The following is a 19,522-nucleotide window of genomic DNA, read 5'->3' on the forward strand; positions in this document are numbered from 1 at the left end:
GCAAAGCTGGGATATGAATCCACAAAATCTGTCTCCAGAGCCTGGATTCTTTTTTTTTTTTTTAAATTGAATACAGAAGTATATCCTTTTTAAAAAATTAATTGATTTATTTATTTTGGCTACACTGGCTCTTCGTTGTGGTGTTCGGGCTCTCTAGTTTTGGCGTGAGGGCTTCCCTAGTTGCAGTACGAGGGCCCTAGAGGGTACAGGCTCAGTAGCTGCAGCGCCTGTGGGCTTAGTTGCGGTATGTGGGATCTTAGTTCCCCGATCAGGGATCGAACCCAGGCCCCCTGCATTGGGTGCGTGGAGTCTTAACCACTGGACCACCAGGGAAGTCCTCAGAGCCTGGATTCTTAACTACCTCACTGTCCTGCCTCACACAGAAGAGGAGAAAACAAGGAGGGAAGAAGAGTTCCTTTACTGATTTAACACACACATGCATTGAGCAACTTCAGCTTTAACGTCTCACACACTTAGCTCATTCATCCTTTCTTCAGCCTCAACCCAACAGCAGGAATGCTTTGGCAGCACTCATTCATTCAGTTAGCAAATACTTAGGGAGCAGATATGAAGGTGGTAGATGATCTCAGCCCTTGCCCTAGAAAAGCTTAAAAACTAGTTGGAAAGACCATATACAGCCTCACTAGTATTCAAAGAAATATAAAGTAAAATGATTTCCCAAAGGAAATGCCAAAAATTAAGAGAATGATGATATTTAGCGTAGGTGAGAATGCAGGGAGACACTACTGGTGTAAGTTTTAATTGTTATAGACTATTTGGTTGGCAACTTGCAGGCTTTTAGTAAATTTTTAAATTAAATTGAAAATGTGCATACCCTTTAATCACCTAGCAACTCCACTTCTAGGTCTCTATCCTATACATCTGCGAAGTATATTTACTGCAGCAAAGTATAAAAAATTTAAATGTCTATCAATAGCTAAATAAACTTGATCCATCCATATTAGGAAAACTTATGTAGCAATTAGAAAGATTAAGGTTCATCTACAAGGAAAGCTGCCCTGGACATAAGAAGTGAAAAGAATAAGCTACAGAATATATACAGGGTGATCTCAACACATACACAATGTACTCTTAAGATTTGTGCGTTTCATTGTATGTAAATCTGCATCAAAAGGAAAAGGCTAGAAACAAGCATTGAACTCTAGATAAGGAAACGCATGCTCAGGTACTTAGACGAAAGTGTAAGGAATTCCCTGGCGGTCCAGTGGTCAGGACACCACGCTTTCACTTTCAAGGGCCTGAAAAAAAGAAAGTGTACTAATGTCTGAAATGTACTTAGAATACCATCAAGAAATCAGTTTGGATTAATATATGGAAGAATGGATAGATGGATATATGATAAAGGAAGTACTGTAAAAATGGTAATGGTAAAATCCAGGTAGTGTGTATATATGTGTGACAACTATAAAATTACATCAAATCTTGGGAGGAAAAGCTAACAATACAAACTAGTTCACAAGTGGTACTAATAAGCACTAGAAACTTGAAAGGGAGAAGAAGTGTGTACAGTGAGAAAGAGTCTACGGAGAAGGTAAATGTTTAGTTATATCTTGAAAATTAGGGATGGATTAGGGCATAGGGGGATACAGGATGAAATTAAAATATTACAGTAACTTTGGACTTACAGGCAATAAACAGCTATTTAAAATCTTTGCCAATTCATTCACCCCACAAAGAATTCCCGAGTGCCAGGCCCTGTGCTTAGTGTTGGGGCTCCAGCACTGAATAGGACATTTCCTGATCCACAGCAACCAAGTCTTCTATATCTAACTGCTATTAGTTGATGTGCTCCTCACAACAGTCCTGTCACATGAGCACACCCAGAAGCCTCCTATTTAGAGGCAAACTAATATTCAAAGAAATTAAGTGACGTTTTCAAGGTCACATAGCTGGTTAAAGCAACAAGACGGTAGATAGACTCTTTCTCCTTGGAATACATGATCAATCTGGAGTAGAAATATAAGTATTTGAATGCCAGATGATGGAGCCACAAGAGTCAGACAGAAAACTACTTTCAAGCCCTGCTTCAGCTGACATGATTTTCGTCTGCCACTACGGTCTCCAACTGTTTCAGATTTGAAGCTTACCCTGTTATCAAAACACTAGTCTAAGAAGACGGAATTTAAAAAGCCAAAAAAAAGGCACTTTGAGGGATAGAAACTAGTAAAGAGAGACTAATGTGAACAAACAACGGCACAGAACACTACATAGTCATCTGGCCATGTGTTATAATAAAAAGTGGGAATAGCTCCAAATCATCATGCAAAGAAATCATAACTCCCAAATAAAGTAAGTAGAGCAGGATAATTCTGATATTGCAGGGGAGTATTCTGGAGCAGGGCAAGACAACTGACGAGCGAATGTGACACGTTTCGGACAAATGTTAGAAGGGCAGAGGTAAAAGCTAATCCTTTCAGAACAAGAAAAATAAAAACCAACTTTCTAGTTTTACAATCTAAATGTCTTTAATCACAATAAAGAGTTGGCCTCCTAGAAATCCAGACATCTCTCCATAATTATTAGAATCCAAATGGAAAATCCAACTTTAAAGAATCTTTTCATTTAAATTAAATTTCACAAATTGGCTTAAATGGAAACAACAGAATTATTTCAGTCAAGATAAGCTCAAAGTAACAGTGTGTATGGAACAAACCACCTTATTATGGAGGGTTTTAAGTCTACACGCTACTTTCTTTTTGAAATGCATTTAATTTATGGTTGACCCTTCAGTGCCTCTTGATTTTGTGTTGATATTATCTTGAATTAGGCACACTTTAAAGTTCTTTTATTTATATAATAAAAGAAAAAAATCTGAAATTATTCTCTTCCTGGTGCTTAACATCACATGAAATCACATAAAATTGTGCCCTGGCCAGTTTATTTCAATGAATACTCTTGAAAAAATGGAAGGCTTCTCTTCAAAAGCAAAGAAACTTTTATCAAAGCATTAAGTGAATGTAATTACTTCAACCCAGTAAAACTGCCTGCCATAGTCTACTTCAAAATCTGTCCAAAGATCCACTTCTGGATTTAAATCTGCTAGAAAATGAAAAAAGTGTTCCAGAATGAAAAAGTCAATCTATTTATATTTCCCATACTATTCAGAATAATCACTCAACAAAATTAACAACCCCTTCTTCTCAAAACACCATAATATCTGATACCCAAGCCTCCCCTGAAAGTAGTTTCACATTCTTCTGATGAGGTGGTCCCCCAACCTGGGGAGATTTTGCCCCCAGGGTGCATTTGGCAATGTTGGAAGACATTTTTGGTTGTCACAATTCCAGGAGAGGGGTGCTACTGGCATCTCATGAACAGAGGCCAGGGATGTTGCCAAACATCCTACAGTGTACAGGATAGCCCCCCACAACAAAGAATTATTCAGCCCAAAATATCAATAGTGCCAAGGTTGAGAAACAATGTAATATGATGACAATCCCATTTGACATATACCTTTTGTGAGCTTTGGTGGAGTTATGTCATACTACAGTGTGACAACAATTTTTAACAAGGTGACTCAGGACAATTATTTTGTATATGCAGACGATAACACTGCTTTCTTTACGACATGTGATTCACCTTTAACCCTCAGTGTACCACAAAAACTTATCATTACATTATCATTTATCATTTGGGCTAAAAACACCTTTATTAGAAATTTTAGTAAGAATTTAGGACTTGCCTGGTGGCGCAGTGTTTAAGAATCCGCCTGCCAATGCAGGGGACACGGGTTCGATCCCTGGTCCGGGAAGATCCCACGTGCCACGGAGCAACTAAGCCCGTGCGCCACAACTACCGAAGCCCACACGCCTAGAGCCCGTGCTCCGCAACAAGAGAAGCCAACGCAATGAGAAGCCGGCGCACTGCTAAGAAGAGCAGCCCCCGCTCGCCACAACTAGAGAAAGCCTGTGCACAGCAATGAAGACCCAACACAGCCAAAAATAAATAAATTAATTTAAAAATAAATTAATTAGTTAATTTAAAAAAAGAATTTAAACAGCAAATCCAAATTTTTATTCCGTATTTTCCTCGTTTTGAAGATATAAATACCCAAAACAGGCACTATTCTTTACAATGCAACTGACTAGTCATCAACTGTCATGGATGAACTTGGAACATAGCCATTCTATAAACTTTGATTCTAAATTTCAGGTAAATCTCCAGTAAAGTTCTAGCTTATTGTCATTTTTGGGTTTTGTTTTTTTTTTCCCCCTCACATGATCAAACACAACTTTGAAAACTTACTTCTTAATTTTGCTGAAGAGAGGACGATCATCTTCTATGCTCCACAAATGCAAGCATTCTCAGTTTTAGACTAATAAATACCAATTAAACTATCAATCCAATGATTTTTCTTTTTCATTTCTACATGTTTCCTTATAGTCACCTCCGTACACACACCTGTCTTTGGCATCTGTCCACTTACAAACCACATCATGTAAGTTTTGGTATAAAAACATCATAAAAGATGAAAGAACACCATTGTACATGCTTTTAGCAAATTGTAATGGTTTGGATTCTTGTTGAAAATATTGCACTCTGGGGACTTCCCTGGTGGTCCAGTGGCTAAGACTTCACACTCCCAATGCAAGGGGCCCAGGTTCAACCCCTGGTCAGGGAACTAGATCCCACATGCCACAACGAAGATCCTGCATGCCACAACATAGATTCCCGCGTGCTGCAACTAAGACCCGGCACAGCCAAAGAAAGAAAGAAAGAAAGAAAGTATTGCATTCTGAAGTCCTTCCTGTTGAATGATTCCTCGATGAGGACATCATACTCCCCGCCCACACCCCGCCCTCAGAAATATATTGTCCACTCATAAATTCTTCAGTTTGAGAAAATTCATCTAGGATATTGTCACCTGAAGACTCAAAGTCTGCAGCTTGGCTTATACAATCAATTCTACCATCATCATTACAGCCTACAGTGTTGCTATCTGTTGCAGTGCTTTCATCTATTAGTTCCTCTAATAACTGTGAAACGTCTTCCTCTGTTAGTTTTCTTCTCTTTGCCATTATTGGAGGAAAACGAAAGATTACGGGTTATCAAACATGTTGAATGAAAACTTAAAAAAACTGTAAAAATAGTAGTGTAAAGAACTGTCATATCCTTTTCACCTCAAATGGTAACATCTTACATAATGTTTAAGATGGCATCCCCCAACTTCTTGTACACTTTCTTGAAAGATGCTGTAATGCTTTGGGCAAAGCAGTAAGAAAAGTGAAGTAGTGATGACTTATTTTACTACTGCATCATCCTTCTAGGCAACTCATCATTCTTCCATTTTCTTATTATTTGTTTTTTGGGTTTTTTTTTTAGCATAGTTGGAAATAATTGATGAGTAATGATAAAGTAATTCCTAAGATGATAAAAGACCAAAACGTTTCAAGATATAGGATAACTAAGATCATCAATATCCTACAATACAGGTCAGATGTATAAGCGGTAATAGCTAAAATGAGTTTATTCCATTAAAAAGAAAATAAGTAAATTTTCTCTTCGTTCTTCTGAAGACCTCTAATAAAGAATAAAGTCATTAAATATAAATCTTTACAAGTAGTTAATACTGCTCAAAAAGAAACTCAAAAACTAAAATTGGGTCTAACTGACACTGATGTTATAGGTAGAATATGGACAAGAAAATATTTGGTTCAATTCAAAAGATATTAATAATTATATCAATGTTCACATTCTGATTTGATCACTGTACTATGGCAATTCTTTGTATTATTTTTTGCAACTTTTTTTAAGCCTAAAATTATTTCAAAATGAAAAGTTTAGGGACTTCCCTGGTGGTCCAGTGGTTAAGACTCCACGCTCCCAATGCAGGGGGCCCGGGTTCGATCCCTGGTCAGGGAACTAGATCCCGCATGCCACAACTAAAGATCCCGCATGCCACAACTAAAAATCTCATGTGCTGCGACTAAGAACTGGCGCAGCCAAATAAATAAATAAATAAATAAATTTTTTTGGAAGTTTTTAAAAAATTAAGTATTAATAGTAAGGGAATATAAAAGAAAGAAATCATTGTGTATACCTATTCTCAAGGACATTAACATTTAGTTTGTGTGACAAGGTTTCTATAAACTAACTAGGAACGGTATAAAACAACAAGACTAAGTGTAACAGAAGATACACTAGCTGAAGCTATAAAGAAAGCATTATAAAGAATAGAACGCAAGGTAGTTCTTAAGATGATAGGTAGATGTGTCACTCACCTCATACTGCCTCTATCCTATTAGCTATATTTCTGCCCCTACACAGACATGGGCACACAAACCTTTAACCATCTTTGTATCCTCCACCGTGCTTAGCATAGTGCTTTGCTGTGATGGAAACCAAACCCTTCATTCACACATGCATGCATCCTCTAATATTTATTGAGCACATACTATGTGCCAGGAATTGTTCTGGGAGCTAGGGATATAGATGTAAATAAAACAAAACTCTCTTCCCTCAGGAAGTTTACATTTTAGTGGGAGAAATAGACAACAAGATAATAAACAGTGTTCAGCATATCAGACAGTGACAACTGCTAAGAAGAAAAAGCAGAGAATTTTTGAAATTTTAGGTAAGGGTGACCAAAGAGTACCTCAGTAATATAAAGTAACTTCTGAGTAAATGAAGTAAGGAGTTACCCATGTGGAAATCAGTAGAAGAACCATTATAGGCAGAGGGGACAGCAAACGCGAAGACTCTGATATACATATGTGCTTGGTATTTTCCGAGAAAAGCAAACAGGCCATGTAGTTGGAGCAGAATGGAGGAAAGAGAGACTAGTAGGAAATGAAGTCAGAGAGGTAATGGAGTTGGGGGTAGGTAGGGAGCATACCGTGTTTGTTCTCATAGGTCATAATAAGAACTCAGACTGAAATGGGAAGCCGTTGGAGGGTTTTAAGCAGAGAATCACTTGGGTTGCTATCAATGTTAAGAACAGACTGAAGAGGGGCAATAACAAAGCAGAGAGAACAGTTAAGGTGCTACTGATATAACCCAAGCTAGAGATGTTAGTGGCACTCACTGCTGTAGTTGGGGGCTAGGGGGTGGTATCAAGTTGGTCAAATTCTGGATAGTATTTTGAATATAGAGCAAATAGTATTTATTTGCTGATAGACCACGTGTGAAAAAGAGAGAAGTCAAAGATGCCTGTTAGATATCCAAGAGGAAATATGAAGTGGGCCCCTGGATTTGTTCATCAACAGTACAAAGGAGAGGTCCCCAGGGAGAGACAGAAATTTGAGAGTTATCAGTATTGTTTAGATTTTGGAAAGCTAATATGGTGCATAGTGTAGCTCTCTATAATCAAGCACATTCACATTTCTGCACCAAGTGGGTCAGCGTAGAACAGGTTGTCCCCCTAAATTAGTTGTGGAACCAAACTTACCAAAAAACAAACAAACAAAAATTCTTGCATTTCAGAGTTGCAGATAAGAAGAGATTGTGGCTCCGTATATCCTTCAACAGCCTGCAAGTCAATAAGCCTGGCACCTGGAGGATACCAGCAGGACTGAGGAAACATCCATTGCCACGAAGATGATAAATACAAGTAACATGCAGGCACACACACAGAAAAGGGGGTGAGGAGTACAAAAGCAAAAGAAGGCAGGGGCAAAAAAGAGATGTATCAGTTAGAAATTGCCACCAATAAATGCCTAACTAATTTTGAAGCCAACTGCCAACTAAACAGAGGTATCCTCTAGTTAGCAAACTTTAAAATGCCATTTGAATTCAGGCTGTAAACTACTTATCTATCACCTGTGTGCCAGCATTGTCCTAGGCACTGAGGCTATCAAGAAAGTAAAGTCCCAATCTAGATGAACTGTGAGCCACTGTATAGCTCTCCCTGACGAAAACCAGTATCAGGTTGTTGACCTGCAAATACACAAGGACAAAAAAAAAAAAATCTGCATTTGGTTATAACTGACAACAAATCCCACTGGGCATGTCTTTCGTGTGATTTTTTGTTTTTGTTTTTTGGGGGGAGCATGTCTTTTGAAGAAACAGACCCCAAAAGAAAGTTACAAAACTAAAGAAAGTCAAAGGTTTTTTTTTTTTTAAATGTGTTGTTAAAAGACAATCGAACAGATAACTGTATAAAAACAATTAAAATTCATATTTAAAAAGAAAGATGCCTGTCAGAAAAACAAAACTCCTTGAAATATTTGGAAAGAATATAATGTAATAATGGCAGAACCCTGATTCAGACTACCCAAGTATGCTGCTAGATGAATTTCATTATTTGACCTTAACCTCAACAAAAAACAAACACCCAGAATTAATTACTTAAACTGTAACAAGAAAAAGATTAAAATGCTAAAATATTACCTCTACTACTCACTTATTAAAGTAGCAGAAACAGGAAGGCATGTGAGAGAAAAGAAGTATTAGGAAACAATAGTTGACCATATTAATAATATATCTTCAGCTTGACAGAGTAACAGCAACAAGTTATGCCAAGTCCATAATTTCTTCACTGTAATTCTTAACTACCTTCCAAAGCAGTAGAAGCAATCACATCTGCAAACTGAAGAGAACAGGATGCACAAACTCTGGAAGACAGACAATTCATGTGCCATTTTCAATACAATGCCACCCCTTCTAACATTCCAAAGCACTCTCTGGGGGTATTTTGAATCTAACAACTCCCTTAAACTAGATCTATGATTTCAGACTCCTCCCTCCTGTTTCTCATTCAGTGCCCCCTCTTCCTCTTCCCACCAAAAGGTGGGCTCCCCTCTGAATTCCTTACAGCTCTTTGTACTTGACTCTTATGCATTCAACCTACACTGATATGTAGTAAAATCATATTATATGTGTATTTACCTTTCCTTCTAAGAATGTAAACTTCTTGGGAACAGAGACTCTTCCTGTGTCAGTCCAGAGCTATTTTAGATGCTCAATAACCTTTAAAATTGTGAATCACTCTGTTGTACACCTGAAACTTACATAATATTGTACATCAACTATACTTCAATTAAAAAAAAAAAGGTGGTCAAGAATGCATGTTGAGGGCTTCCCTGGTGGCGCAATGGTTAGGAATCCGCCTGTCAATGCAGGGGACATGGGTTCAAGCCCTGGTTGGGGAAGATCCCACATGCCGTAGAACAACTAAGTCCATGCGCCACAACTACTGAGCCTGTGCTCTAGAGCCCGCGAGCCACAACTACTGAAGCCCACGCGCCAAGAGCCTGTGCTCCGCAACAAAGAGAAGACACCGCAATGAGAAGCCCGCGCACCGCAACGAAGAGTAGCCCCCGCTCGCCGCAACTAGAGAAAGCCCGCGCACAGCAACGAAGACCCAATGCAGCCAAAAATAAATAAATTAATTAAATAAATTTAAAAAAAAAAGAATGCATGCTGAGGGACTTCACTGGTGGTCAAGTGGTTAAGAATCTGCCTTTCAATGCAGGAGATGCGGATTCAATCCCTGGTCAGGGAACTAAGATCCCACATGTCGCTGGGCAAATAAGCCCATGTGCTGCAACTACTGAGCCCACGTGCTCTGGAGCCTGCGCACCACAACTAGAGAGAAACCTGCGCACCACAATGAAAGATCCCATGTGCTGCAACTAAGACCCAACACAGCCAAATAAATAAATTTAAAAAAAGAAAGAAAAAAGAATGCATGTTGACTCAATTTACCTTTAGAATCTGAATCCCAATCTTCTTCCCCAATGTGCTTTCAAAAGCACATTGCTGGGGACTTCCCTGGTGGTCCAGTGGCTGAGACTCCACACTCCCAATGCAGGGGGCCTGGGTTTGATCCCTGGTCAGGGAACTAGATCCCACATGCCGCAACTAAGAGTTTGCATGCCACAACTTAAGATCCCTCATGCGGCAACAAAGATCCTGCGTGCCACAACTAAGACCCAATGCAACCAAATAAATAAATATTTAAAAAAAAAAAAAAAAAAAGCACATTGCTGCTTCCTCCAAAAATTAAACATAAAATTACCATATGACCTAGCAATTCCACTTCTGGGTATACACCCAAAAGAATTCAAAGCAAGTACTTGAAGATATATTTTATACACCCATATTCACAGCCGCATTACTCACAATAGCCAAGAAGTGGAAACGACCCAAACGTCTATCGACACATGAATAGATAAACAAAATGTGGATGATGGTGATGACTGCACAACAATGTGTATGTACTTAATGTCACTGAATTGTACATTTAAAAATAGATAAAATCATAAATTTTACGTTATATATGTTTTACCAAAAGTGGAAAAAAGAAAAAAAAACCCCACACTGCTCCTTCTCCATTTACTATCCTTAGACAAGAGGCAGCTGAAGTATAGCGTTAAGAGCGTGGACTCTGGAACCAGAATGTCTGGGTTCGAATTCTGGATTAGCCACTTAGCATATGTCTAACTTCTCTTTCCCACTGTTTCCTCATCTTTAAAACACAGATTTCATAGTACCCACTACACAGGGTTGTAGTGAAGATTAAACAGATTAATAAATGCATAACACTTAACTCAGTGCCTGGGGGGTAGTAAAGGGCTCCATAAATGTAAGTTCTCTTATTATCATTCAAGGAGACAGAGGGTGTAGTTTGAAAAAGCATTTAACATCATCTATATAAGAATCTACAGAAAATAAAGCTTAACAAACTTTTGGTTGATGGAGTTATCCAGAAGAGTAAGAAAGCCTTTGAAAGCACTGCACTAGATTACTGAATGCCATGGACATAATCTTTTAATTCCAACTAAAATTCACAGCCATTAACATCTGCCTCGCATAGCTCTCCAGTATCTTGTCTGTTTGCACTTAAGATGTAAACAGGACTATGCTTTGCCAGGAATTTTATCAAATTACTACACACCACCTTCCTTAAAAAAGAAAATTTTTTTACTCTTTAGGTGAAACCTTCCTAATTACAAAATGCAAATCTCTCTAGGGTCTCTGACTCTGACAAAACTATAGTATATGATACTGATATTTGGAGAGAGAAAGAGCATTTATGAAAACTTTCCTAATACAGCATATCCAGGCTCTTACTTGAATTCTTAAAGCCTATGTGGGACTTCTGACCCTGGTTCGCCAACAGACACCATATTCTTCTTTTTTTTTTTTTAAATAAATAAATTTATTTATTTATTTATTTTTGGTTGCGTTGGGTCTTTGTTGCTGCATGCAGGCTTTCTCTAGTTGTGGTGCACAGGCTTCTCATTGCGGTGACTTCTCTTGTTGCGGAGCACGGGCTCTAGACACGCAGGCTTCAGCAGTTGTGGCACACGGGCTCAGTAGTTGTGGCTCGCGGGTTTCAGTAGTTGTGGCACGTGGGCTTCAGTAGTTGTGGCGCACGGGCTTAGTTGCTCCACAGCATGTAGGGTCTTCCCGGACCAGGGATCAAACCCGTGTTCCCTGCATTGGCAGGCAGATTCTTAACCACTGCACCACCAGGGAAGTCCCAACATATTCTTTAAGGGTATGAATTAGACCTTTTATGTTTCCCAGCACACAGCATTGCAAATGGTAGGAACAACTATGTGTTGACCAAACTTTCCTCAACGGTAAATTCTCCACTATTTTCACAAACCTTGTCAGTTTATAGCATCAGGAAAAACACCCAGGTTTTCTGTCTCCACACCAGTTCTACCACAGTCGCCATTAACCAAACTAAAAAGCTACTGTTGCCATTGCTACTTCTTTAGCTAAGAAGGTGAGACTTAATCTCTTCACATGAGTATAGCACACGGCACCAAGCTCTCAGTCCCAACTGAGCAAAGCACAAATCTAGACTTTAACTTCAGTTCAGCTAATTAGCCAGAGGGCTTGCTCAGATATTAGTGCATAAATAAACATATTTTTTCCTTGCTTAATTTCTCATGAAAAATATCGAAAACACAAGTAATGTCTCTTAAGAAAAGATAATGTCTCCACTCAGAGCAAAACCCTCAATTAAACTGGTTCATTAAACTTGAAATGTCCTAAGGCAATTTCCCAGTACAGGTTGGAGGGCAACACTATGTAAGTCACATACACAAGGCTACACTAGTCCTCGATTTCACCCTACTCTCTGTAAAAAAAAAATAGGGCAAGAACTGTGTTTTATAGAATATAAATAGAAAGTGGTCTAGATGTTCTAACAGCATTACATAAAACAACCAGACTTTTCAAGAACACCTGAAGCTACCTAAATTGCAACTTATTTGTTTGAGAAATTAAATAACAGAACCACCAGTACAATTAAAGCATTCAAAAATGCAGAAGCTGAAGAAATTGGAGTATTTCATTCAAAGTCTGAGTTTTTTTAAAAAAATCACCGTCTTTTATAAAAGATCTTTTTTTTTAAAATATAATGTAAATTCAACCCTTCCTTTTCTAAATTTCAGCCTTGGGAAGAGGAGTTTCCACATCCTTTTCTTGGCTAACTGGGTTTGAAGTTCTAAGGCACCGAAATAGTGGTGAAGTCTAACTACCCACCATCCCATTGGCTCAGAGGAAACCCCGCCCCGTACAGCCACGGTAACCCAACATCAAGGGAACTCCAGGAAAGGTTGTCCCCGGCCACATTTCTAGTCTCTGATGAGTCTCTGCCCCTCCCCTCACCATCACCGCTGCGGAAGCACGGTCTCAGCACGAGCAGCACTCGACCGCAGACTGCAACGAAAGGACCTTGAGCACCTCGCCCCAATAATTACAACCGAGAGCGGAGGGGCGGGGACCACGATCCCACTCTCCAGGCTGCATGGTGCCATCCATGCTGCACCAAGCAAAGCAGAGACAACAGCTCTGACACCTGACCCTCGTGCCCCAGGCAAAAGGCATGGCTGAGCCACAAGAGAAAAGCCCTGACATCTCCACAGTTTGCAGTCTGGGGGCCCCTCCCACCCAAAAGAGACGTAGGGCGGGGCAGATCTAGGCGCCGCGACTCCCAGCCAGACCGGACAGCGGGCTTTCCCGAGCCCCGCCTCACTTGCCAAGGAGGCGGAAACCCGCGGAAGGGGGAGGACGGCCAGGGGGAGCGGCATAGCCGCTCCATACTGCCCCTCCGGCCAACCGGATCCCGGGAAAGCGGAGGAAGGCGGACTTCACGCCCCCTCCCTGCCGCGCCCCGAAGCCACAAGCGGGAGACCCCCCAGGCCGTCCCCTCACCCCAGCAGGCCAGTGCAAGGCCGCCCAGCCGAGGCCCCGCCCAACCCGGGAAGACAGGAGAGGTGGTCGACCGCAAACAGCACTTCGCACAGAGCCCAGCCCCGCCCCTTTCTCCACAATCGCACGCGCGCGCCGGCCCCGCCCCTGAGCGGCGGCGCGAGAGCCCGCCCCCTCCGCGCGCACCGGGACTACGCTCTCCTCCCCCTCCCGCACCGAGAGCTACCCCGCTCCGCCCCCCACCCCCCTCACACATCCACACGCCTCCCGCCCGCCTGCTCTACGGGAAGCCGAGGAGGTCAGTCCCCCAAAAAAATACACACCCTCGAGTCCGGCGTTACCCGCCACCAGGCTCCCTGCCCCGACCCCGGCCCGGCGTGCTCTCACCGCAAAGCTGCTTCGGCCGCTCTCACTGCGTGTCCCTCTCAGCATGAGCCTCAGGCTCAGCAGGGAGGCCCCGAGAAACGCGCGGGGCACAGGCCCGCCAAAGCGGACTGGCAGCCTCCTCTCCGCTAACGAAGCGGTCACAGGCCCCAGTGCCCAGACTGGGAAGGAGGGAGGGAGGGAGGGAGGGAAACTCCAAGGGGGGAAGGGGAGGGGGGGAAGATGGAGAAACCGTCTCCGCCGCCTCTACCGCCGCGGCCGCTTCTCTGTTACCCGGGAAATCCCGCCCACTCACCCGGCCCGCCCCGCAGAGGGAAGACTCAACTTCGCTCCGCACAGGCCGTACTATCCGCCTGTCAAAGGTTTAGCCAATCGCTGCGCCCTGGCTGCCGACTGCCCGCCCCTTCCCCCCCGGCTGGGAGGGGAGGAGGGGGGGGAAAGCCGCTCACCTTCTCCACGCCCCTATTGGCGGGGAGCTTCCCTAACTCAACCCCGCCTATTGGAGACGAATTGCTGAATCCCACCCCCAAGCCGCAACACTATTGGAGGAAGCAGGGAAGCTCTTCACGTCTCATTGGAGGACTCCACATGTCCCGCCCCTTGCCGTCTCAGCTACAGGCCCAATAACTCCGCTCCCGCCCTCGCCGGTCATTGCATTGGAAGGCTACCCCTATCTCTCTGGCTGCCCCAGGAAGGTAAGTAACCGATGTGGGGTAAAAATGTCCGTGAGATAGTCTCCTCCTACCGCACTGCCGGGCCAGGCCCCGCCCCCAACCATCGGATTGGGTATCTCGACGCCGGTAGGAGCCTCTATTGGCTAGGATGCCCGTCTAGGAAGAAGCTGACTCCGCCCTGCGCGAGGAGGCTGAACCTTAGCAGTCCTTTTGTGGAATGTTTACACTAGAGACTGAAGCGCAGAGAGTTCCAGGGCCTGAAACAGGAGGTGGTGCGGAGCTCAGCAGCGGGAATTCGATGCCCTGGGATTTGAAAGGGAGAGGCAGCAGCATTGCCACCCTGCAGGACCCCCTTACGAAAAATGATAAAGAGAACCTCATCATTCCCATACAGTTCTCTACAATTTACATTTCCGCACACTGCCTCCTTGTAAACACAAATATACGGAGCAGCCGACAGCTCCTTTCAGTAAGTATAGAATACAGAATTAAGGGCTGGAGACCAAAGTCGAGGAATAGTCCCAGGGGTTGTTCAGCCCGCAGCTAGCGGTGGCTGCATACTTCTATCGCAGACACTCCCTAAACCTGAATATGCAGTCCTAAGAGGGCGGAGATAACCAAAATGAGGGCAGGGCCCTAAGAGCCAACGCCCTGGCAAGCCTCCGGAAGGCGGAGCGTGAAGCGTAAGGCACTAGCGATCTCCAGAGTAGAACTGGAGGCATCAGACTCGAAGAACTGAGGAAGGAGACCAAACAGGCCACGGCATAAATGAATCCTACGCCACACTTAAGGGAAATGATAAAAATTCCAGAGTTGGGGACAATAATAAGAACTGTTCCCTCCTCCTTGGCCAACGAGTGTTAATGACAGTCCCTAGGCCCTCTCTGTGTAGGTAATATGGCCTTGAACAGAGAGACAAAGTGCTTGCGATACCTAGGTGGCTTTTATTTATTCACTAAATAGGGCGAACTGACGCTGGCCTTGCTTTGGGGGGCGCTCACGGAGCGCCAGGAGGGGAGGGGGCGGGACTAGAGTTTTCCCGCTCTCTTCCGCAAAAAGGCTACTCCCCCAAGAGAGCTGAGTCAGTATCCAAGAGGCAGGCCCCAGGTAACTCACTCCTAGGTCCTACCTTGTCCTCCCTCTGCAGTCTGCCGGAGACCACAAGAAATGAGCGCTGGCAACAGGTGGGCCTGACTCCAAGCCGCAAGGACAAGGCAGCGAACTGTGAACTCCATGAATAGCCGACAGATGGGAGCAGCCTCGCCGGGAGCTAAGCCCTGCCCCAGGACGGAGCTCAAAAAATAAGTCACACCAACGAAACAAACGAGACCCCCAGGCCAAACCTCTAGGAGGTTACGAAGAAGAGGTAATTATGCAGAACTGACCGAGGGCTATTTTAAATCTGGGCCGTCCTCCGCTCCCTGGACTGGGTGCCACACGGCGCTCCCACCTGGACATCAAGAACCACTTGGAACCCAAGCATAATTGGGCCGCCCTCGACTTTTCTGTCAACAGGGGATGAGCTGCCCTGGGTCTTGCCTAAGGCATCCAGGCCAATCCTAAGTTGCTCAGAGTTTTTGATAAAGCCAAGTAAGGACAGCGGCTGCCTTGTGCTGGGAAGAAAACACTCTGCCAACGTCCGCAGCGTTCTCAAGCTTAAGTCTAGGGCGATTTCCAGGAAGTCGAGAGCCGCGGGAAAAGCCAGGCCGCGGGGTCAGAACTTTAGTACTTGGCGAGGAAGGATAGACCCCACACCCTCCTCCCAACCCTTGCAGAACCCCGAGAGCTAAGTCCCCCAAAGCCACCGTACACCGGCAACCCCTAACTTCATCGCAAAGGCTACCAGATCTCGAGACTTGGAGAAATCATTGTGTGCCTCTTGGCTCTCCCCGCCCCCCTTGCCAAGGGCTCCAAGCCCGGGACTTCCGGGCGGGAGGACTGTTCGAAGGAGCTAGGCGGGCCTCACACATGTGCTGAGCGCGCACACACGCTAGGGGAGGGGGCGGGGAACAGGGGTGGACTTCCCCCTCCAAGCTCTCTGCGCCGGAGGAGGCGGGACTATCCACCCCACCAATCAGAAGTAGGGGCGGGACCCTTGCGCCTCACGTATGCCGCAGGAATCCTCCCTCCGCCCTTCACGGAAAAAAATCTTAGCAACTTAAACTCCAGCCCGGCCTCCGATAGGCGGAGCTCGGGAGAATGTCATCCAATCAACAACCGAGAAGGAAAAAAGGGAGCTTCGCCCAGCCAGTGGAAGACAAGAGAAGGCGGGCCCTCTGGAGGAGCCCGAGATGGGTGGAAGAGAGAGGGAAAGGCCCCGCCCCTTAGCTCCTCTCCGGGCCGGTTGCACAAGCCGTCGCTGGAGTAGATAGTAAACAGGCTAGGCCAGGGAGTGGAGGCAGTGGTATCCCGGCGCTCCATGAGCCCGGGCCCCTGCGCCTCTTCTCCCGGCGTCGCCCCGCCCGGCCTCGGCGGTTCGCGCCGGCGCCCCGCCTCCCAGCCCACGGTCGCCATCCCGGCTGACAGGCGCGCCCCCCGCGCCCCTCCCGCCGGCTGATGCATTTCCTTTTCCCGATTCCGAGCGTGGAGACTGTTTTCCCAGTTTCCGACCTTCACTGCCCCTTTCAGGCCACCCCCTCGTGGGCGCGCTCACACGCCCGTACCCCCACCCCCGCCCCATCCGCGGGCAAACAGCACGGCCGGGGGAGGGGAAGGGAGCCACCGTCGCTGCCTTGGGGTGGGCGGGGAAGGAGGCAGCTCCATGTTTGCAAGGGGATCAGCTGGGGCCGCGGGTCGCGGCCGCCGAGTTCGTGGAGGTTTTCCACACCCCCAGGCCGGGTTCCAGCGCCGAATGCTGGCTCTACTGCCACGGCCCGGGAGTTCGGAGAGCCCAGGCCGGCGCGTGGGTCTAGTGCCGAGGCGCTGGTGCTCTTTCCGGTGGCCTCCCCCGCCCCCGGCCGCCCCTCCCGCAAGTCCGGCGTTGCCCCCGCCCCCAGAGTCCATAACAACCGCGGGCCCTAGGCGCCCGCGCCTCTTCGGAGCGCGCCCACCGCCCCCTCCGACAAGTTTGCGGACAGAAACAAAACCCTCGGGCCGCTGCCGCCCTCGCCCGGCGTGGTTAGCGGGGAAAGCCGCGGGCCCGGTCTCGGTCGCTAACTCCAGCTCTCGACCAACTCCCGGCGCCGCGGGCTCAGTGAGCCGGGCCGGCTTGGCTCAGGCCGCCGCCCCCTGCCGAGCCCGCGCGCCGCAGCCCGGGCCCGGTTCCAGTTGGTGTATGGAATCTCCCCTTTTTTCTTCTCTACAATAATTTTTTAAGGCATTGCAGGAGCGAGGGGGATCTCCTCCTGCCGGCCCCTTACCCAGTCCGTCGCCCAAACCTACCGAAACCGACTGCTCGGTGAAATAAACTAGGCAGCACGGCCAGCGCACTGGCGACCCCGGGCCGGGCCGACCCCCTCCCCACGGATCCGGCCCGGCTTGGAAACGCACACTGGTGAGCGGGCGGCGCCAAGAGCTCTCCTTCCTGGCCTGCCCCTCGCTCGGCTCCCTCGGCCGCCGGACTCCGAGCCTCCCCTAGTTCCGTCCCAGGGCCCGCAGCGCCTACACCATGGCGGACTGGCCAAAGCGACCGGCCGGCAAACAAGCCCCCCAAACCCTCGAGATTGGGGAGACCAAATTAAAAGCAGCTGTTTAACATACCTTCCGAGCCAGGCGAGGAGTACTGAATGGGGGGGAACGCCCCCCACGGGCCATTGGCTCCCCGGTGCTCGCGTCAGTCATACTGGGCCCGCCTCCTCCCCTCGCTCCACCTCTTCCCCTTCATTGAACGCCCCCTCCCTCCAAAAAATATAAACAAATTAATTAAACTAGTCGTGAGTGGGAGGCGCATCTCTGGCAGAGGTTCCTATCTCTGCCGCACCGCCGCTTCGAGTTTCTTGAGGCCCTTGGACTAGGAGACCTCTTGGGACTCAAAGATCCGCTGGGTGGACCCGGAGGAGGAGCTAGCGGGGCTACCTGGCCCCCACTTCCTTCATACACACACCCCATTTGGAGCTGGGCAGAGGGAGGCGGGTAAGGATACCCTAGTGACTGGCTGGAATGTCCCGACGCCCCTGTCTGTGTAACCTGTGTCCGACCCATTCTGTTAAGTGCCTGCCTAAAAATGAGCGGTATAAGCTGGAAGTCCTGTGTTGGGGCAACAGGCATTTGCCTAAGCACCTACTGGGGTGAGGCAGACACATTCATACCGCACCTGCTGCTTGGGTGGGATTACAGAGACTGAATGAGATGCTCACTATGTACCCTCCAAGGGCATCAGACCTAGCTGAGGAGATGCTACAGAAAGAGCTAAGGCAAGGTGGAAAATGTATATGTAATTAGACATCCACAGAAGCTCAGAGCAGGGAGATTCTTTCTAGCTGAGGAAAACTGGGTGAAGTCTTCATGGAGAAGGTGGCACTCAGGTAGAAATGGAGGGGCAAGTTATTCTCAGCAAAGGACACAAAGAGGTAAATGCAAAGAAACATTAAGAACCATTGTAAGTGTGGCTGTAGTAATGAAACTCAGGGTTGGAAAGATGCAGTCAAAGAGCAGAAGACTTTACTACCTTGTTAACATTCTTAGACTTGCACTGCAGAATGTGCAAGCAGCATGGCCGGTCACAGGACCACAGGCCCAGAACTATGGTTTAAGATGCTCAACATCCCAGCAGCTGGATGGATTCTGAGGGTGGGTTGAATGAGGGGTGCCTACAGGCAGCAAGGTGAGGCAGAATGGCTGTTGTAATAGTGGGTTTGGAGACTACAGAGGTACATCTTCTGGTGGGAGGGGTAGATGGAGGGAGCCAAGAGGTTTCTTCTCTTTCTCCCAGCCCCCCAATCCAGAAACCCCTCCCTACCTTCAGCAGCCCTCAAGTCAAAACTCTGACTCAGATGCTTCCCTGAATCATTTGTAGTGTTTTGGAGGGGTGGGGGAGGCTACCCCACATGTCTGTGCTCAACAGAGCTGAGCCTGGGGCCAGAATACAAGACGAGTGCGTGGGAAAGATCTGTTGATTGAGGTATCCAGTAAAGGAAGCTAGTGTGGATGAGGTGGGGTGTGCAGAATGTGAAGGGCCTTAAAGGCCTGTGGGCAGAATGGGAGCCTGCTGCCAGTTAGGCTGTCCTAACAGTTCAGGTGAGATGTAATGAAGACTTGACTAGGGCAGTGGCAATGGATAAGCAAGAATAAAAACAGAGAGATGTGTTTGAGAAAGACTCCAGAGGACTGGGTGACTGATTCAGTGTGGGTAATGGAGGGAAAGGAGGAGTCAGTGGCCTGGTGTATGAAGAGGT

General features: G+C 46.4%; 2 protein-coding genes across 6 annotated transcripts in view; one reads left to right on the forward strand and one right to left on the reverse strand.

The window, feature by feature from the left end:
• The window catches only part of SIN3A (SIN3 transcription regulator family member A), a 71,382-nt gene extending 53,467 nt beyond the window's left edge, over positions 1 to 17,915 (reverse strand). The window contains exon 1 of one of the 5 annotated variants that reach the window (XM_068556034.1): positions 17,889 to 17,915. The gene's annotated coding sequence lies outside the window, so the exon portion shown is untranslated. Of the gene's footprint in view, positions 1 to 9,666; positions 9,686 to 13,454; positions 13,770 to 17,570; positions 17,620 to 17,888 lie in introns of those variants that run through there. The other 4 variants (XM_068556041.1, XM_068556018.1, XM_068556026.1 and 1 more) reach the window with 4 other exon arrangements.
• On the forward strand, positions 16,609 to 17,496 carry LOC137763587 (basic proline-rich protein-like). Its single transcript, XM_068542070.1, has 2 exons — positions 16,609 to 16,715; positions 16,818 to 17,496. Exons 1-2 carry the CDS (start codon positions 16,609 to 16,611, stop codon positions 17,494 to 17,496), a joined length of 786 nt encoding a protein of 261 aa, XP_068398171.1.
• Positions 17,916 to 19,522: the final 1,607 nt, after the last annotated feature.

The sequence above is a fragment of the Eschrichtius robustus genome, chromosome 1 (assembly GCF_028021215.1).
Source record: "Eschrichtius robustus isolate mEscRob2 chromosome 1, mEscRob2.pri, whole genome shotgun sequence".
NCBI lineage: Eukaryota > Metazoa > Chordata > Mammalia > Artiodactyla > Eschrichtiidae > Eschrichtius > Eschrichtius robustus.